Source organism: Phocoena phocoena, chromosome 6 (genome assembly GCF_963924675.1).
Source record: "Phocoena phocoena chromosome 6, mPhoPho1.1, whole genome shotgun sequence".
Lineage (NCBI taxonomy): Eukaryota > Metazoa > Chordata > Mammalia > Artiodactyla > Phocoenidae > Phocoena > Phocoena phocoena.
Genome location: NC_089224.1, coordinates 72,648,196 through 72,667,347, shown reverse-complemented (window position 1 = coordinate 72,667,347; position 19,152 = coordinate 72,648,196). Strand labels below are relative to the sequence as shown.

The 19,152-nt window shown below is 35.0% G+C and overlaps 1 protein-coding gene across 4 annotated transcripts in view; it reads right to left on the bottom strand.

Annotated features, from left to right (window-relative positions):
* VPS13A (vacuolar protein sorting 13 homolog A) overlaps positions 1 to 19,152 on the bottom strand; it is a 231,975-nt gene that overhangs the window by 158,970 nt on the left and 53,853 nt on the right. For all 4 annotated transcript variants that reach the window (XM_065879497.1, XM_065879498.1, XM_065879499.1 and 1 more), the window contains exons 18-22: positions 10,518 to 10,707; positions 10,317 to 10,431; positions 5,849 to 5,985; positions 3,726 to 3,858; positions 1,148 to 1,265 (exon numbers count right to left, since the gene is read on the bottom strand). In XM_065879497.1, the coding sequence (XP_065735569.1) occupies positions 1,148 to 1,265; positions 3,726 to 3,858; positions 5,849 to 5,985; positions 10,317 to 10,431; positions 10,518 to 10,707 (693 nt within the window). The remainder of the gene's footprint in view (positions 1 to 1,147; positions 1,266 to 3,725; positions 3,859 to 5,848; positions 5,986 to 10,316; positions 10,432 to 10,517; positions 10,708 to 19,152) is intronic.

Genomic DNA, 19,152 nt, shown 5'->3' with positions numbered 1-19,152 from the left:
CTTTGGAAAAAAATATACAGGAAAAACACTGGATTTGGTGATAATTTCTTAGATATGACAACAAAAGCACAGGCAACAAAGATAAATTAAACTTAATCACAATTCATAGATTTTGTGCATCCAAGGACACTATCAAAAGAGTGATAAATAAGACAATCCACAAGAAGAAAGAAAATATTTGCAAATCATTTTATCTGGTAAGAAGTTAATATCCAGGAAAATATTTTTAAAAAACCAAACCTCCAACTTCAACAACACAAACAACCTAATTAAAAGGTGGGCAAAGGACCTGAACAGACATTTCTCTAAAGAAATATATAAATTGCCAATAAGAACATGAAAATATGCTCAACATCACTAATCATTAGAAAATGCAATTCAAAACTATAATTAAATACTACTTCACACCTGTTAGGATGGCTATTATTTTTTTGAAAGGGAGAAAATAACAAGTGTTGGTGAAGAGGTAAGAGAATTTGGAACCCCTGTGAATTGCTGATGGGAATAGAAAATGGTGCAACTGCTATGGAAAACAGCAGTACAGTTCCTCAAAAAATTAAAAATAGAATAATCCAGCAATTCCACTTCTGGATATATACCCCCCAAAATTTAAAGCAGGGACTCCAACAGATATCTGTATACTGATGTTCACAGCAGCATTATTACAACTGTCAAATGTCCATTAACCCATGAATGGATAATATATGATATATACATGCAATGGAATTAGGCCTTAAAAAAAATGAAATTCTGACATACACTACAACACGGGTCAACACGAAGACATTATGCTATGTGAAATAAACCAGGCAGAAAAGGAGAAATATTGTACGATTCCACTTACATGAGGTACCTAGAGTAGTCAAATTCATAGAGACATAACACAGAATGATGACTGCCATGGACTTGGGGGAGGACAGAGTGGGGTATTATTGTTTAACAATGGGTAGAATTCCAGTCTGTGAAGCTGATATGGTGGAGGGGTTGGACAGAAATGTGAATGTACTTAATGCCACTGAATGATACACTTAAAAATGGTAAATTTGGTTATATATATTTTACTACAAAAAAATCAATGAAACATGGCATTTCTTAGCTATATAGTTACTAAGAAAATCTACAATCACATGAAACAGGTAATACATACTTGGGCATCCTTATATCCATGAAAACCATGGCCTTAGAGAGTTCCACATTGAAGTGCATAGGTACCAAGATATGCTGTGTGGATACATTGAGTTTTCGTGCTTCTTTCCAATTATCACCTAATTACAGAAAACAGTACGTGTTTTAACACATGTGTAATTTGAAAAACATACTAAACCTAACATTACCATTAATACTTCATAGTCATACGGTGCATGGTATGAGGAAATCTTCCTTCATCTAGATAATCTTAATGCCATATTCCCAGGTACACATACTCAGCAGGTAAATTCTTTTCCCTTTCAAAGACTCTATGTTTTAATAGGAAAAATGCTTATTAAAATGTTAACAACATAGCTTTAATCAAATCTACTGTGCATCCTTGGCAATCACTATGCCAACCATACATTACTCAAAAAACATGGCTCTGATGCAATAATGAAAAAGGTAGGGAAAAGTGCAGTTCTTCAGTATTAATTAATAAAAGTTACATTTAAGATTTATAACTGACACTGTTCTAGGCAATGTTTAAATTTTCATTTAATTCTCACAATGATGTATAACATCCCATTTTAGAAAAATGAGACTGAGAGGAATTTACAGCTTGCTTATGGTCAAAAAGCTAGTGAGTGATAATAAGGCTGAAACTGCCACCCAGGTCTGCCAACATGCAACCCTCTGGCAACATTCACTGCAGTGTCACAAGCCTAAATGTTCAGTAAAGGAATGGCTAAATAACTGACAGCATAGCCTTAGAACTTTAGTTAGCCAGTAAAAATCATGAATTTAAGTGCCCAAAATATTACTGGTAAATGAAAGGGAGGTCAGCATATAAAACTATGTAAATCATGTTAAAAACGCATTCACAAACACTCCCAAACACCACACAAAATACATCCCGTACATTCATAGGCACACACATTGAAAAAAACACCAAAAGGATATCCACTAAAATATCAACAACGCTCATGTGTGAGCAGTAGGATAAAGAATGATGTTTTTGTTTTTCTGTATTGTCCAGATTTTCTAAAAGACATGTCTATATTACAAAGAAATAACTTTTAAAATTTATAACAAGATTAATGGGATCCATGTAATACAAAGCAGTTTCATGTACATTATTCCATTTGAACCTAATAATACCATAAGTCAGTTAAAACGTCAGTCAAGGAAAACCAAGCAAATGAAAGCTTAGACTCCTGAAGACAGGTAGTAAAATGGACTTTATTACAATTTTTAAAATTCCAACAGTACCGAGATAAATCAAATATTTCCTTCACTTCTCAATTTACAGATAAAAAATAAGATACTTAGAAGCATGTGTTTCAGTATTTATCAGGGAAGTCTATGACAATTACATAAAGTAACCCCAATGTCAAAAAAAACCCTGCCCCCCAAAAGATTTAATTATTTAAGAATAGTTAATGCTTATCAAAAACAACTCCAAGGAATTCCAATAATTTTCAGATAATAATAATGAAATACTGAAAACAATTTTTTACAAAGCATCTCAATATCTTAACTATTAGTATGGCTCATGGACTTTGAAAACCAGTTACCAAAATGTATCAAACACACCAAAATATAGTAATGTATTCCTTGAAAATAAATTTATGGATTTTTCTATAAACAATTTGCATTTGCCATCCACTATACTTCTGGGCTCCTTTTACACCAACTGAAATATGATAAAAATAAAAACCAAGTTCATTACTCTTAAAGCAAGTACAGTTAAAGAAAAAAATCAAATGTTCCAGTCCTATATACACTAACATTTTTAATAATCGTAACTTTAGGATCTCATTGCTCCTCCTTCTATTAGTTAGCTCAGATAATTAAAATTTCACCATATACACATCTCAATGTTCACTAACACCCTGGAGATTCAGAAGCAATATAACAGTGGAAAGAGGGCTCAACTAGTCTGGGCTCTCTATCTATTTTAATGGATCCTGACAAGTGAATTTCTGGCTTTGGTCACTTCAACTAAAAAACTAGATCCAGATCAGAGATGCCTATTTGTACACCAAAGTGAATAGGGTAAAGGTATTCCTAAGATAGTGACCTTCTGCAGTCTTTGTGTAACTGTTTACAGTCTGGGCTATCAGAGCCCCTAAGCTGGCTGCCTCTGGCCTTGAGCAGCCTCTTCTGGTTATCCCATTGTGTAATACAAATACCACTTTAAAAATGTGCCAGTGCTTTCCAACCTTTACTGGTATAGATCAGGATTTCTCAATCTCAGCATTACTGATATTTGGGCCAAGTCTGTTGTGGGGTGGCTTTCGCCCATATTGTATGAGGTTTAGTAGCATCCCTGACCTCCACTCACTAGATGCTAGTAGTGCCCCAACTCCCCACTCGTGACAACAAAAAATGTCTCTAGACATTGTCAATGTCTCTTGAGGGATAAAATCACATCTACTTGAGATATTGCTCCTAGGAAATATCTACTATCACTTCTAATTCAAAAATATAGAAGTTCTAACATATTTAGGATGAAAGTCTTCAGAGAAACTGTCTAAAAACCTAATTAACCACTTCAGCAAAATGAATCAACAAATAATGCACTGTATACTTACCAACTCTGCTATAAAGCAGCTGTATGCTTGTAAGCTGAATATCAAAGGAATCATAAGCTCTATGCATTATCTCTTCAAGTTTCGCCCCACCTTGTTTTAAATCTGGTAATTCTGAACGAATTTTACTTGTCACCTTGAAGATAATTTTAATAGTTTAAATTACTTCAAAATGAAAATATAAAGTTTTTTTATCTTTCAGACTATAATATAAAAATTTAACAGGAGGAGATAAACTCACAAGCTGACATACATTATAAGACTATTAGAAATGTCTTTATCCATGACATATATAATGAGAAGGCCAGGTATAAAGTTTTACATATTAAGTTATATTTTCCAATCATTTATATTAAAAAAGGGGAACGGGCTTCCCTGGTGGCGCAGTGGTTGAGAGTCCGCCTGCCGATGCAGGGGACGCGGGTTCGTGCCCCTGTCCGGGAGGATCCCACATGCCGCGGAGCGGCTGGGCCCATGAGCCATAGCCGCTGAGCCTGCGCATCTGGAGCCTGTGCTCCACAACGGGAGAGGCCACAACAGTGAGGGGCCCGAGTACCGCAAAAAAAAAAAAGGGGAACAAAGCCAGTCCTGGTAAATAATAGATCTAAAAATTTTTTTAATCTGCTAAAAAGCCTTTTTATTAAAAACAAAATTAAGAGACAAATATAACTTACAAAATGTTTCCATGGCACGATGACAGATATTTAGATAACTTTATAAGAAGTGAGAGTCCACAATTAAATATTAGTGTACCTGAATTTTAGTTCCAGCTCTGCCATTTATGCAACCCCAAGCAAGTTATAGTTGTACTTCCCCTTGCTTGGTATACTATGCATACTACTGTTTTCACTCAAGTATCCTGGAGATCACTTCACAGTAGTATATAAAGATCTTATTAATTCATATTTATACATATATATATATATGTATACACACACACATACATGTATGTGTATATATATTTTTTATTTTTCCCTTTATTTTACATAGTTCATGTGAAGTAGACAGTCAAAATTGATTACCTGTTTGAAAGGTAATAAATTTTAGGCAAAAGGTTAAGAAAATTGCCTCAGGTCATAAAACTAGAGAGATACCCTTCTGACCACTATACCTTTCCACTGGCTGTTTCCACTATACCGTACTGCCCATAAACCAATTCCATAACTAAGTTCAAATATGAATAATTATCTGTATAAAATTTTATTATAAATGTAAATCCAGCAGTGTCTACATAATTACTAACTGAAGAGTTTTATATATATATATAAAATAAGGAGAATGTCAATATTAAGGAAAGGCACGTATTTGTTAGGTAGCCAGAAAGAGCATTCCAATATTATCCATCCCTTCTGGGTCGTTAAATTGTTAAAGTTATTCCTCTACATTTCATGATCTGGAGTACTGCTGTCCAACAGAACTTTCTATGATGATGGAATTGTTCTCCATCTGTTCTAATACAGTAGCCACTAGCCATCTGTGACTATTAAACACTTGAATGTGGCTAATGTAACTAAGGAACTGAATTTTTTAAAATTTTAATCAACTTAAACAAATACACGTGGCCAGTGGGTACCATACCGAACAGCATAGATCTAGAAACACCGAAAGAAAATTATTCTCTACTCAATACTGAGGGGAAAAATCATACATAATTGAATAAGAAGCAAAATGCAAGAAGACCATCTCTCAATTTTAGGATTATTTAATAGAAATATTAAAATGCCAATATCTAAAGTATATACACAAAAAATTTCAGAAGGATGAATATATATTTGATTACTTCCAGAACTCCCCTTCATTCTACACACTTTAATTGACCAAGTAATAAATTTAAATTGAAAAGGAAATAAACTCCACAAGCATTACTCTCAAATTTTATAAATATAATTCTTAGGTTCACCTCTGAACTTCAGCATTCAGTTGGTCATTTTCCTATTAGAAATGTAGGGAAACTATCTAATTAAATGAAACTTCACTTTACTTGCCAGAAGGGAAGATTCCTCAAATCCTAGTTTCTGCTACTAAGCTAAAAATATACCAAATCAAACCTCTAAAAACCAAAATACATCTTAAACAAAGAAACACCATAAATGGCATATTATAAAATAATTATTAGTAGTATATACCTTTAGATGACCAAGATCCAAAAGAAGCAGATTTGATGTAGGGTTAAAAATTCCATCTTGTGGGATAATAATATATGAAGCCTTCAAATTAATTTTGAGATCAAGAACTTTCTGTGTCTCAATAATATACAGCAGACCTGCATAAAAGTTAAATCTTTAAAATGAATTGTTTTCACAAATTACTCAAGAAATAGAGAATCATTAAACACATGAATTGGTAGCACAACCTTAAAATAATGTGAAATTAGTATTAATTTTAAAATAAACTTGAGCAAAATATTTTCAATATAAAGTAAGATATTTGTTAGTCAATGTGTATACTCATTAAATATAACTGAGTACAAAACTGGAATACTTCTTCAAAAAGAAGTTTTTGACCCATAAACCCAATTTGGGAAAACTGGGGAGATACACATCTAAAAAAATTAAGTTACATGAAATATTAGAATCTATATAATTCTTCCCAATTCGTGAACTTAATACAGCTACTTCTACCATACTGAACAATGATACTTGATCTTTATATTACTCTGAGACAACGAAAATCCTGGATTATTAAATCATCTTCAATAAAACTGTATGTAAACCAGAAAAAGCAATCAGAACTTTCTATGAAAATGGATGAATCTACCAAAGTGAATTTTAACTAAGATAAAGTCTTGAACTTATACTAAAACATTTAACTAGATTTCTAAATCTTGGTAACATGAATAAATAGGTAGGCAAACCTACTCTTCCACTAAAAGCAACAAAAATGGTTGGATATAAAGCAAAACAAACAAACAGCAACAACGAAACCTACTAAAAACACTAAGAGGAGGCAAGAAAGTAAGGATCTATGAAGCCAAAAATCAGATTGAAAGAGAAAACCTAACAGATTTAAATGGGAGCCATAAAAATTTTATCCTGAGACCATTTTCTGCACTTGGTAAACTCTGGAACTCCTTTCCATAGCCTCACAGAGTATAAAGAACAGATGACAGGGCTTCCCTGGTGGTGCAGTGGTTGAGAATCTGCCTGCCAACGCAGGGGACACAGGTTCGAGCCCTGGTCTGGGAAGATCCCACATGCCGCGGAGCAATTAGGCCTGTGAGCCACAACTACTGAGCCTGTGTGCTTGGAGCTTGTGCTCTGCAACGAGAGGCCGCGACAGTGAGAGGCCTGCGCACCACGATGAAGAGTGGCCCCTGCTCGCCGCAACTAGAGAAAGCCCACACACAGAAACGAAGACCCAACACAGCCAAAAATATAAATAAATAAATAAATAAAAAAGAAAAAGAACAGATGACAAAAATGAGGAGTCTACGGCTTCCCTGGTGGCGCAGTGGTTGAGAGTCCGCCTGCCGATGCAGGGGACATGGGTTCGTGCCCCGGTCCGGGAAGATCCCACATGCCGCGGAGCGGCTGGGCCCATGAGCCATGGCCGCTGAGCCTGCGTGTCCGGAGCCTGTGCTCCGCCACGGGAGAGGCCACAGCAGTGAGAGGCCCGCGTACCACAAAAAAAAAAAAAAAAAAAAAAAAAATGAGTCTAGCAGGAGTTCTTTTCATAAATCTGGGATCTAAAAGGTACATACTCAAAGTAAGAGTAATCCATAAGTTAAACCTCCCTGTCCCTAAAACCTACCCATAGAATGCAAAGAATGTCTCTGAGAAAAACTGGGAAAAAGGGGTAGTCTTCCTGTGAATCATAATCATAATACAGTCCTCGAGTGGATATGTAGCACAACTTTTGTCATTCCAAAATATCTCAAGTAATGACTTTAGATAGTGGTCCCACCAACATGCTCGAGATACCTGGCAGGAAAAAATGAAATTCTTCCCTGAATGAAAGTCCATTTATCCTAGACTTCAGGGAATTCTCCCAAATAATTTTCCAATAAAAATGAGCAGCTCACAATCAAAACTCAACAAAAAGACAAAGGTTAACATGAATATAAGAAACAGCAGAAATAAAAGAGAGGAGAAATAAAAACACAAAAGTCTTAACATAATGGAACTGAAGAGATAATTATCTGGTGAGACAATATAAAATAACTATACAGTTGACCCTTGAACAACACAGGTGAGTCCACTTACACAAGAATATTTTTCAAAAGTAAATATTTACATTACTACATGGTGTCTGGTTGGCTGAATCCGGGGATCTGGAAGAACTACAGATACAGACGGCCCACTGCAGATTATACACAGATTAACTCTCGCATTATTCAAGGGTCAACTGTGCTTACAATGTTTGAAGAAATAAAAGACAAGTTTGAATATATCCATGGGAAAGAGAACTATAAAGAATAAAAAATCAGATTTTAAATATAACAAAGCAGAATTCCTAAAATGAAAATATAATCATTGAAAGTAAACACAATGAAAAAAAAAAAGAAAGTAAACACAATGGGAAGATTATTAAGCACATTAGACAGCTGAAGAGGGATTCAGTAAAAATCAGAAGATAAATTAAAGGAAATTACCCAGCATGCAACAGAGGAAAAACAGATGGAAAGAAAACAAAATATATAAGTTAAGAATGACAGAGTAAAATAAGCTAAAATATATTTAGCCAGAGTTCCAGAAGAAGAGAATCAAGAGAAAAAAAATCTGAAGAGTTAATGGCTAGAAATTTTCCAGATGGATTTTCTAGAAATAATGAAATCTACCAATCCTCAGATTGGTCCACAGTTGGATACATCATACTGAACCTATAGAATATAAAAGATAAAAACACCTTAAATGTAAAAGAAAAAGGATAATCTACAAAGAAGCAGCAAACACACTAACACCTGAATTTTCAACATCAGTAACAGGAGCCAAAAGACAGTAGAATGGTCACTTCAGTGTGCTAAGAACAATATAATCATCAACTCTGAATTACATATCCAGTAAAAAAAATATCCTTCAAAACTGAGAACAATTACTTTCAGACCAAAACCAAACGATACAACAAACAAAAAAGTTTGCCATCAGCAGACTCTCAATAAAGAAAACAATGTATAAATGAACTACCGAAAGAAAGGAAATAATCCCAGATAAAGGGTGTTAAGTTCAAATAGGAATGAAGAGCAAAGAAAGTAGTTGATATATAGGTAATTATAAACCAATGCATTGACTCTACAAACAAAAATTTTTCTATGAAGTTAAAACAAGAAAAAAATAACAATAGCATGTAAGTAATGAGGATGGTGAAAGGAGTTAAAGTGTTCTAAAGTGTTCCTTGCAATGATTGGGAGAAGGTAAAATGTTTTATTACATTTTATCTCAACAAAAATTTGTGTTTTAATTACTACAGTAAAAAGAGAAAGAGAATATTTAAGTTTCAAATGGTACAAGGGTGGGAGTGGAGGAAGTAATGCTAAAATTTATCCAAAGGCAGGAAAGAAAAGTCAAGAAATATGACTGTCAGTATCACAGCTTGAAAAACATCCCAAAATATGTTGTTGACATGACACATCTAAAAATAAAGATAGAGGGAAAAAGTAAGTAAAAGAATAAAAAAACTTATAGCAGGCAAATTATAACCAAAAAAAACCCTAGAATATCCATACTAATATCAGAAAAAAGAAAAAATATTAAAAAATTAAAGCATTACTAAAAATATTGACAACTTCATACAGATAAAAAATTTGGTTCATTGGGAAAAAAATATCTCTGCATGTAAGTAATATAGCACCAAACTCTATAAGGAAGAAAATTAAAGATCTACATGAAATAGACAAATCCAAATGGGAAGTTTGGTGTTCTTCATATATTTCTCTAAATAACTGTTAGAATATGGTGAAACAAGAAGGAAAAAATTCCAGTAAGGATACAAAAGATTTGAAGTACATGATAAACAAATGTGACTTAAAGGATATGTATAGATATTAAAAAGATATGCTTTTCAAACATATATGGAATATTTTTTAAATTACCATATATTGAGCCAGAAAGCAAGTCTCAACAAACTACAAAGCATCAAAAACCAGAGATCATCTCTATAGTCCACTATATTTTGAAAATGGAATCTCTAATTTAAAATCTTCCCCAAAGAAATCTCCAAACCCAAATTATGCCAAACACTGAAAGAAGAAATGAGACCCAACAAACCAATTGGCTGAACAAACCAATCTTACACAAATTCTCCAAAGAATAAAAGATGCAACTTTTATTTTCTGAGGTCAATATACTAAAATCTGGAAGTCATTACAAGAAAGGAAAATGACAGGCCAGTTTCTGTCATAAACAGAATTTCAAAAATCCTAAAAAAATTTTTGCAATTAACTTGAATGTGGTACATAGGTTAGACCTTTCTAAGTGTAAGAAATGATTATCATTATATCTAAATTTAAATATAAAGGTACCAAATTAGCTTCAACTAAAACTGTATCTAGTCTAGAAATATAAACTCAAAAAATACTTTACCAAAATCAGCATAACATGACTGAAAGTTTAGTATAGGATAAGTACTTAATTCACCAACATTAATACTGGCATTTACCTGCTGCTGTCTTATCACGAAATTCTTCAAGTTTTGTCAAAGTCACTGAAGTCAGCTGTGCTAGATTTACCTCTTTTGGAGGTCTGAAGAATTCCACTATACTATTTACTGTTCTCTGTTAAAATAAGCATCATTAACATGAGGCACAAACGCAAGGCAAATTGAAATATATTAAAACTTAGGAATTACAAAAATGCTTACTGCATCATATAGCATTTCTAAAGGTTCAGCTTCTATGATACACCTTTGAGCAACAGTTTCATCTAATGGATTTATCTCAAATATAATTCGCAAGAGTGATGCAGCATCATCCAAGGAAGACAGGAGGCGGGGTTTTGTTGAATTATCTGGTAAGCCAGTAATATGAAATGAACCTATTTTGGTTTCGAATCTGCATGAAAAAAGATAGGACAGAAATTAGCAATCAGTACAATTTTAAGGTATTTTTCAAATTAAAAATAATAAAAACAATTGCACTTTAGGGCTTCCCTGGTGGCGCAGTGGTTAAGAATCCACCTGCCAATGCAGTGGACACAGGTTTGAGCCCTGGTCCAGGAAGATCCCACATGCCACAGACCTACTGAGCCCACAAGCCACAACTACTGAGCCTGCGAGCCACAACTACTGAAGCCCGTGCGCCTAGAGCCCCTGCTCCGCAACACAAGAAGCCACTGCCAACGAGAGGCCCGCACACTGCAACGAAGAGCAGCCCCCACTTCCTGCAACTAAAGGAAGCCCGCACATAGCAACAAAGACCCAACATAGCCAAAAATTAAAATAAATTTATTTTAAAAAAAAATTTCACTTTGCATTTCTTGCTACTCCATTCCATGCACACTGAAGAAAATAGACAACTATTAGATCTAAACTGACATAGATTAATTCACAAAGAACTCTATTCACATGTTGATTTCCAGATTAAGAAGCTTTTGAAGGGTCAGGGGTTTCTGGTTCCCTATGAAAGGAGTCTGAAGTCACCACTCCATATTAACAACAAGTAAAAGGCTGAACAAACCAAAAAATCAACAACTCTTCTTCGATATGTAAGAGAGGGGAGTACACAGGGCAAACTGCTGCCCCTAAGACGGACGACACAGACAGGGAGTGGAGTCATGGCTTACCAGAGCAGAGATCTGCAAAAAGGAAACCACCACAGACACTAGAGCCAAGGTTGAAAAACCTAAACTGTAACTGAACTGCTGGAGACTTAGTGTGGACAACTCTGAGAGTTAAAAACTCCAGAGGGAACTATTACCTGACACCGGGCAGAATGGCCATCATCAAAAAATTGACAAACAATAAATGCTGGAGAGGGTGTGGAGGAAAGGGAACCTTCCTACACTGCTGGTGGGAATGTAAAATGGTACAGCCACTATGGAGAACTGTATGCAGGTTCCTTAAAAAACTAAAAATAGAGCTACCAGATGACCCAGCAATCCCACTCCTAGGCATATAACCAGAGAAAACCACAATTGGAAAGGATGAATGCACCCTGATGTTCACTGCAGCACTAGTTACAATAGCCAGGACACAGAAGCAACCTAAATGTCCACTGACAGAGGAATGGATAAAGAAGACATGATACATATATACAATGGAATATTACTCAGCCATAAAAAGGAATGAAACAGTGCCATTTGTGGAGACATGAATGGACCTAGAGATTGTCATACAGAGTGAAGTAAGTCAGAAAGAGAAAAACAAATACTGTATAATATCACTTATATGTGGAATCTAGAAAAATGGTACAGGTGAACTTATTGGCTAAGTAGAAATAAGAGTCACAGATGTAGAGACCTTATGGTTACCAAGGGGGGGGGAGAAGGGGGACGAATTGGGAGATTGAGATTGACATATATACACTACTATGTATAAAATAGATAACTAATGAGAACCTACTGTTTAGCACAGGGAACCCTACTCAATGATCTGTGGTGACCTAAATGTGAAGGAAATTTTAAAAAGAGTCAGAAACTAACACAATATTGTAAAGCAACTATACTCCAATGAAAATTAATTAAAATAAAAAACTCTAAGGGGACCCAGCCACAGGGGAGTCCCCCAAATAATATGAGATACACCTCCAAGAATTCGACCAGGTTCCCACAGTAAATATTGGAAAAATATCCCCTCCTCAGTTAAGTGGAGAGGACGATGAACCATTCAAAAATATGCCAGAGCACTCTGTTGTTCTTAGCAAGGGCTGCCCTCTGGAGAAACGAGTTAACTAGAGCCTTACCTAATGGGGTATTATCAGAGCCAAAATGACCAAAGGAAGGGAAATATCCAACTCCAGTCAAGTCTACCACTCCATATGGGGGGAGGGAAATACCCAACTCCAGCCCATACTGCCCATTCTATCCCCGCTAAGTGGGTAGGGGAAAAATCTGAGACACTCTTGTTAAGTTCACAGTACAGAAGCACAGGCTCATTCAAAGACTGAGAGCTCATCACAGAACTACAAAACTCTTCCCTTTCTCCCACATCTTATAACCAAATTATTAAGGACCTATTTACAGCAATTCCTTTTACCCAGTATATAATGTCTGGCTATCAGGAAAAAATAACAAGGCATACAAAAAGGCAAAAAACACAATTTGAAGTGACAGAGCAAGCATCAGAACCAAACATGGCAGGGATGCTGGAATTACATGACTAGAAATTTAAAGCAACTACAATTAATATGTCCAACGGTTAATATGTCTAACAGATAAAGTAGACAATCTGCAAGAGCAGATGAACAATGCAAACAGAGGGATGGAAATCCTAAGAAAACCAAAAATGAATGCTAAAGATAAAAATCACTGTAACAAGAGTGACTTTGATGGGTTTATTAGGAGACTGCACAGTTACACAGCTAAGGAAATCCCTGAGCTGGAGAATAGATCAGAAAAATACAGAAAGCATTTCTAAAAAATCAGAATAGAATATCCATGCATAACTACAAAAGTTGTACTGTACAAGTAATGGGAATACCAGAAGGAGAAGAGAGAAAGGAACAGAAGAAATATTTCAATCAATAATGATTGAGAATTTCTCCAAATTAATATCAGATACCAAATAGCAGATTTAGGAAGCTCAGAGAACATCAAGCAGAATAAATGCTAAAAAAAAAACCCCACAAAACAAAAAGCAAAAAAAACCCACTGCACCTAGGCATATTTTCAAACTACAAAGAATCAAATATAAAGAAAAAAAATCCTAAAAAGAGCTAGAGGGGAAAAAAATCCTTACTTATAGAGAAGCAAAGGTAAGAATTACTTCCACATTCTCAGAAACCATACTAGCAAGAACAGGGTATAATAAGTATTTTAAAGTGTAAGAGCAAAAAACTCTAAACTAGAATTCTGTACCCCGTGAACTTTCCCTCCAAAAGTAAAGAAGAAATAAAGACTTCCTCAGACAAACAAAAATGGAGAAAAATTGTTGTCATTAGACCTGCCTTTCAAGAAATATTAAAAGTAGTTACATAGAGAGAAGAAAATAAATGTAAGTTGGAAACTCAGATTACATAAAGAAAGAGCACTGAAGTAGGAAAGTGAGGGTAAAATACAAACATTTAATTGTCCTAACAGATTATTAGTATGTTCATTGTTAATAATCTAACAGTGTATTGAATAACAGGAATGACACAAGGGATCAGAGGAAAGAATTAAGATATTTTGTTATTACTGGGTACTCACATTACCTGTGAAATAGTATAGTATTATTTCAAAGCAGATTTAGATCAGTTGTTTAAAAAAAAAAAAGAAACGAAATTGAGTTATTTGTAGTGAGATGGATGGACCTAGCGTCTGTCATAGAGAGTGAAGGAAGTCAGAAAGAGAAAAACAAATACCGTATGTTAACACATATATACGGAGTCTAAAAAACAACAAAAAAAAGACAGGTCATGAAGAACCTAGGGACAAGACAGGAATAAAGACACAGACCTACTAGAGAATGGACTTGAGGATACGGGGAGGGGTAAGGGTAAGCTGGGATAAAATGAGAGAGTGGCATGGACATACATACACTACCAAACATAAAATAGATAGCTAGTGGGAAGCAGCCACACAGCACAGGGAGATCAGCTCGGTGCTTTGTGACCACCTAGAGGTGTGGGATAGGGAGGGTGGGAGGGAGGGAGGGAGACACAAGAGGGAAGAGAAATGGGGACATATGTATATGTATAACTGATTCACTTTGTTATAAAGCAGAAACTAACAGACCATTGTAAAGCAATTATCCTCCAATAAAGACGTTTTTTTTTTAAAAAAAGAAAGGGGCTTCCCTAGTGGCGCAGTGGTTGAGAGCCCGCCTGCCAATGCAGGGGACACAGGTTCGTGCCCCAGTCCAGGAAGATCCCACGTGCCACGGAGCAGCTGGGCCCATGAGCCATGGCCACTGAGCCTGCACATCTGGAGCCTGTACTCCACAACAGGAGAGGCCACAGCAGTGAGAGGCCCGTGTACCGCAAAAAAAAAAAGAAAACAGGTATTCCACAATAAAGATGTTAAAAAAAAATTAAATAAATAAAAAGGCAAAACAAAAAAAAAGCTATACATACTACTATATATAAAATAGGTATCTAATGAAGACCTACTGAATAACACAGGGAACTCTACTCAATACTCTTTAATGACGTATATGGGAAAAGAATCTAGAAAAGAGTGTATATGTATAAGAGTGTATATGTATAAGAGTGTATATGTATAAGAGTGTATATGTATAAGAGTGTATAAGAGTGTATATGTATAAGAGTGTATATGTATAAGAGTGTATATGTATAAGAGTGTATATGTATAAGAGTGTATATGTATAAGAGTGTATATGTATAAGAGTGTATATGTATAAGAGTGTATATGTATAAGAGTGTATATGTATGAGAGTGTATATGTATAAGAGTGTATATGTATAAGTTTTTCACTTTGCTGCACAGCAGAAACTAACACATTTTACATCAACTATACTCCAATAAAAAGTAAACATTTTTTTTAAAATTAAAATAAAACAAACAAAAAAGTATATTAAATGCTCTAGGGCAACCACTAAAAAAAGTTTTAAAAATTTTAACTGATGTGCCAAGAAAAGAGAGAAAATGGAATCATACAAAATGTTCGATTAAACTGCAAAACGAAGAAAAGACATGGTAGACAAAAACAGGAACAAAGAACAAGGGCAATAAATAGAAAACAGTAACAATTACAGTAGATATTACTTTTAAGAGAATAAGAAAATAAGCCACAGAATAGGAGAAAATATTTGCAAACAACACATCTGATAAGGACCTGTTATCTAAAATATATAAAGAACACTTTAAACTCAACAAGAAGAAAACAGACAACACAATTAAAAAATGGGCTAAAGATCTTAACAGACACCTCACCAAGTAAGACTGACAAATAAGCATATGAAAAGATGCTCTACGTCATATGTCATCATGGAAATGAAAATTAAAACAACAGTGACATACAACTACATACATGTTAGAATGGCCAAAATCTGGAATAATGACAACACCAAGTAATGACAAGGATGTAGATGGAGCAATAGGAACTCTCATACATTGCTGGTGGGAATTCAAAATGGTACAGTCACTTTAGAAGAAAGTTTGGTGGTTTCTTACAAAATTAAGCATATTTTTACCATGTGATCCAACAATCGGCTCCTTGATATTTACCCAAAGGAGCTGAAAACTTACGTCCGTACAAAACCTACACAGCTGTTTACAGCAGCTATATTCATAACTGCCAAAACGTAGAAGCAACCAAGATGCCCTTCAGTAGGTGAATGGATAAACAAACTGTGGTACATCCAGACAATGTAATGTTATTAAGTGCTAAAAACCATGAGTTATCAATTCATGAAAAGACATATAGGAAGCTTAAATGCATATCACTAAGTGAAAGAAGCCAGGCTACACACTGTATGATTTCAACTACAGGGCATTCTAAAAAAGGCGAAACTATGAACACAGTAAAACAATCAGTGGTTGGGGGAGTGAGTAAGGAATGAATAGCAGAACGGAGGATTTTTAGAGCAGTGAAAATACTGTGTGTGATACTGTAACAATGGACGCTCGTCATTCTATGTTGTCCATACCACAGAATGTACAACAAGAGTGCACCATGATGTAAACTATGGACTTTGGGTGATTATGCCAGTGTAGGTTCATTTTTAGTAAAAATGTACTATTCTGGTGAGTGGTGTTGATAATTGCAGGGGGGCTCTGTATGTGTAGGGGTAGAAGGTATATGAGAAATGTCTATACCTCCCTCTAAACTTTGTTGTAAACCTCAAACTGCTCTAAAATAATAAAGCCTTAAAAAAAAAAGTTAATGGATAAGTATTGTCTTTGGAAGTGACAGAAAAAGGTGCTCAAATAATCGAGTTTCTCCACTGAAATGACGATTAAACTAACAAAAACTCCCAGAATCAACTTTCTTGCAAGTCTGGAATTTAATAAAAAACTTACAGCAACCAGGGAAAAATGAAAGAGGAAAAGACAGCTGAATTTCAGAAAGATAGCACTCTGGCATTTCTGTTTATCTGCCTATCATCCCCATTCCTTAGCAAAGCATTCAATAAAATTCAACATCCATTCATGATAAAAACTCTTACCAAAGTGGGTATAGAGAGAACATATCTCAACATAATGAGAGCTATTTATGACAAACCCACAGCCAATATAATACTCAGAAGAATTCCTGCTAAAATGTAGAACAAGACAAGGATGCCCACTCTTATCACTTCTCTTCAACATAGTACTGGAAGTCCTAGCCACAGCAATCAGACAGGAAAAAGAAATAAAAGGTATTCAAATTAGTAGGGAAGAGGTAAAGTTGTCATTATATGCAGGTGACATGATACCATATACAGAAAACCCTAAAGACTCCACAAAAAAAAACCTACTAGAACTGATAAACGAATTCAGCAAGGTAGTAGGATACAAGATTAGCATACAGAAATTGGTTGCATTTCTTTACAATAACAATGAAATATCAGAAGGGGAATGTAAACAAACAATTCCTTACAAAATAGCATCAAAAAATAAAATACGTAGGAATAAACTTCACAAAGGAGGTTAATGACTCATATGCTGAAAAGTACAAAACATTAATAAAGTAAACTGAAGATGATTCAAAGAAATGGAAAGATATCCCATGCTTTTGGATTGGAAGAATATTGTTAAAATGGCCATACTACCCAAAGCAATCTACAGATTTAATGAGATCCTTATCAAATTACCCATGACATTTTTCACAGAACTAGAACAAATAATCCTAAATTTTATATGGAAGCATAAAAGACCCAGAATTGCCAAAGAAATCCTGAAGGAAAAGAACACAGCAGGAGGCATAACCCTCCCAGAATTCAGACAGTACTACAAAGCTATAGTAAACAAAACAGTGTGATACTGACACAAGGACATATGGATCAACAGAACAGAATAGACAGCCCAGAAATAAACTCACACAACTATGGTTAATTAATCTTCAACAAAGGAGGGAATATACAATGGAGAAAAGACAGTATCCTTAGCAAATAGTGTTGGGAAAATTTGGATAGCCGCACGTAAATCGATGAATTTGGAACATACTCTCACACCATACACAAAAATAAACTCAGAATGGCTTAAAGACTTAAATATAAGACATGACACCATAAAACTCCTAGAAGAGAATATAGGAAAACATTCTCTGACATAAATCATACCAATGTTTTCTTAGGTCAGTCTACCAAGGCAATAGAAATAAAAGCAAAAATAAACAAATGGGACCTAATCAAACTTACAACCTTTTGTACAGCAAAGGAAACCATAAACAATATGGAAAGACAACCTATGGACTGGGAGAAAATATTTGCAAATGATGCGACTGACAAGGGCTTAATTTCCAAAATATACAAACAGCTCATACAACTCAGTAACAATAGCAACAAAAAAACCAAAACCACTGTAAATCAAAAAATGGGCAGAAGACCTAAGTAGACATTTCTCCAAAGAAGATATACAGATGGGCAACAGGCAGATGAAAAGATGCTCAACATCACTAATTATTAGAGAAATGTAAGTCAAAACTACAACAAGGTAGCACCTCACACTAGTCAGAATGGCTATCATTAGAAAGTCTACAAATAACAAATTCTGGAAAGGGTGTGGAGAAAAGGGAACCCTCCTATACTGTTGGTGGGAAAACAGTATGGGGGTTCCTCAAAAAACTAAAACTGGAGTTTCTATATGATCCTGCAATCCACTCCTGGGCATATATCTGGAGAAAACTATAATTTGAAAAGATACATGCACCCCAATGTTCAATGCAACACTGTTTACAACAGCCAAGACATGGAAACAACCTAAGCGTCCATCAACAGAGGAATGGATAAAGAAGATGTGGTAGGTATATACAATGGAATATTACTCAGCCATAAAAAAGAATGACATAATGCCATTTGCAGCACCATGGATGGACCTAAAGATTATCATACTAAGTGAGGTAAGTCAGAAAGAGAAAGACAATCCCATACAATATCACTTATATGTGGAATCTAAAAGATGACACCAATGAACTTACCTATGAAACAGAAACAGATTCACAGACATAGAGAACAGACCTGTGGTTGCCAAGGGGTAGGGGGGAGTTTAGGATTAGTAGATGCAAACTATTATATATAGAATGCATAAACAACAAGGTCCTACTGTATGGCACAGGGAACTATATTCAGTATCCTATGATAAACCATAATGGAAAAGAATATGAAAAAGAATACATGTATGTATAACTGAGTCACTTTGCTGTACAGCAAAAATTAATACAACACTGTAAATCAACTATACTTCAATATAAGTTTTTAA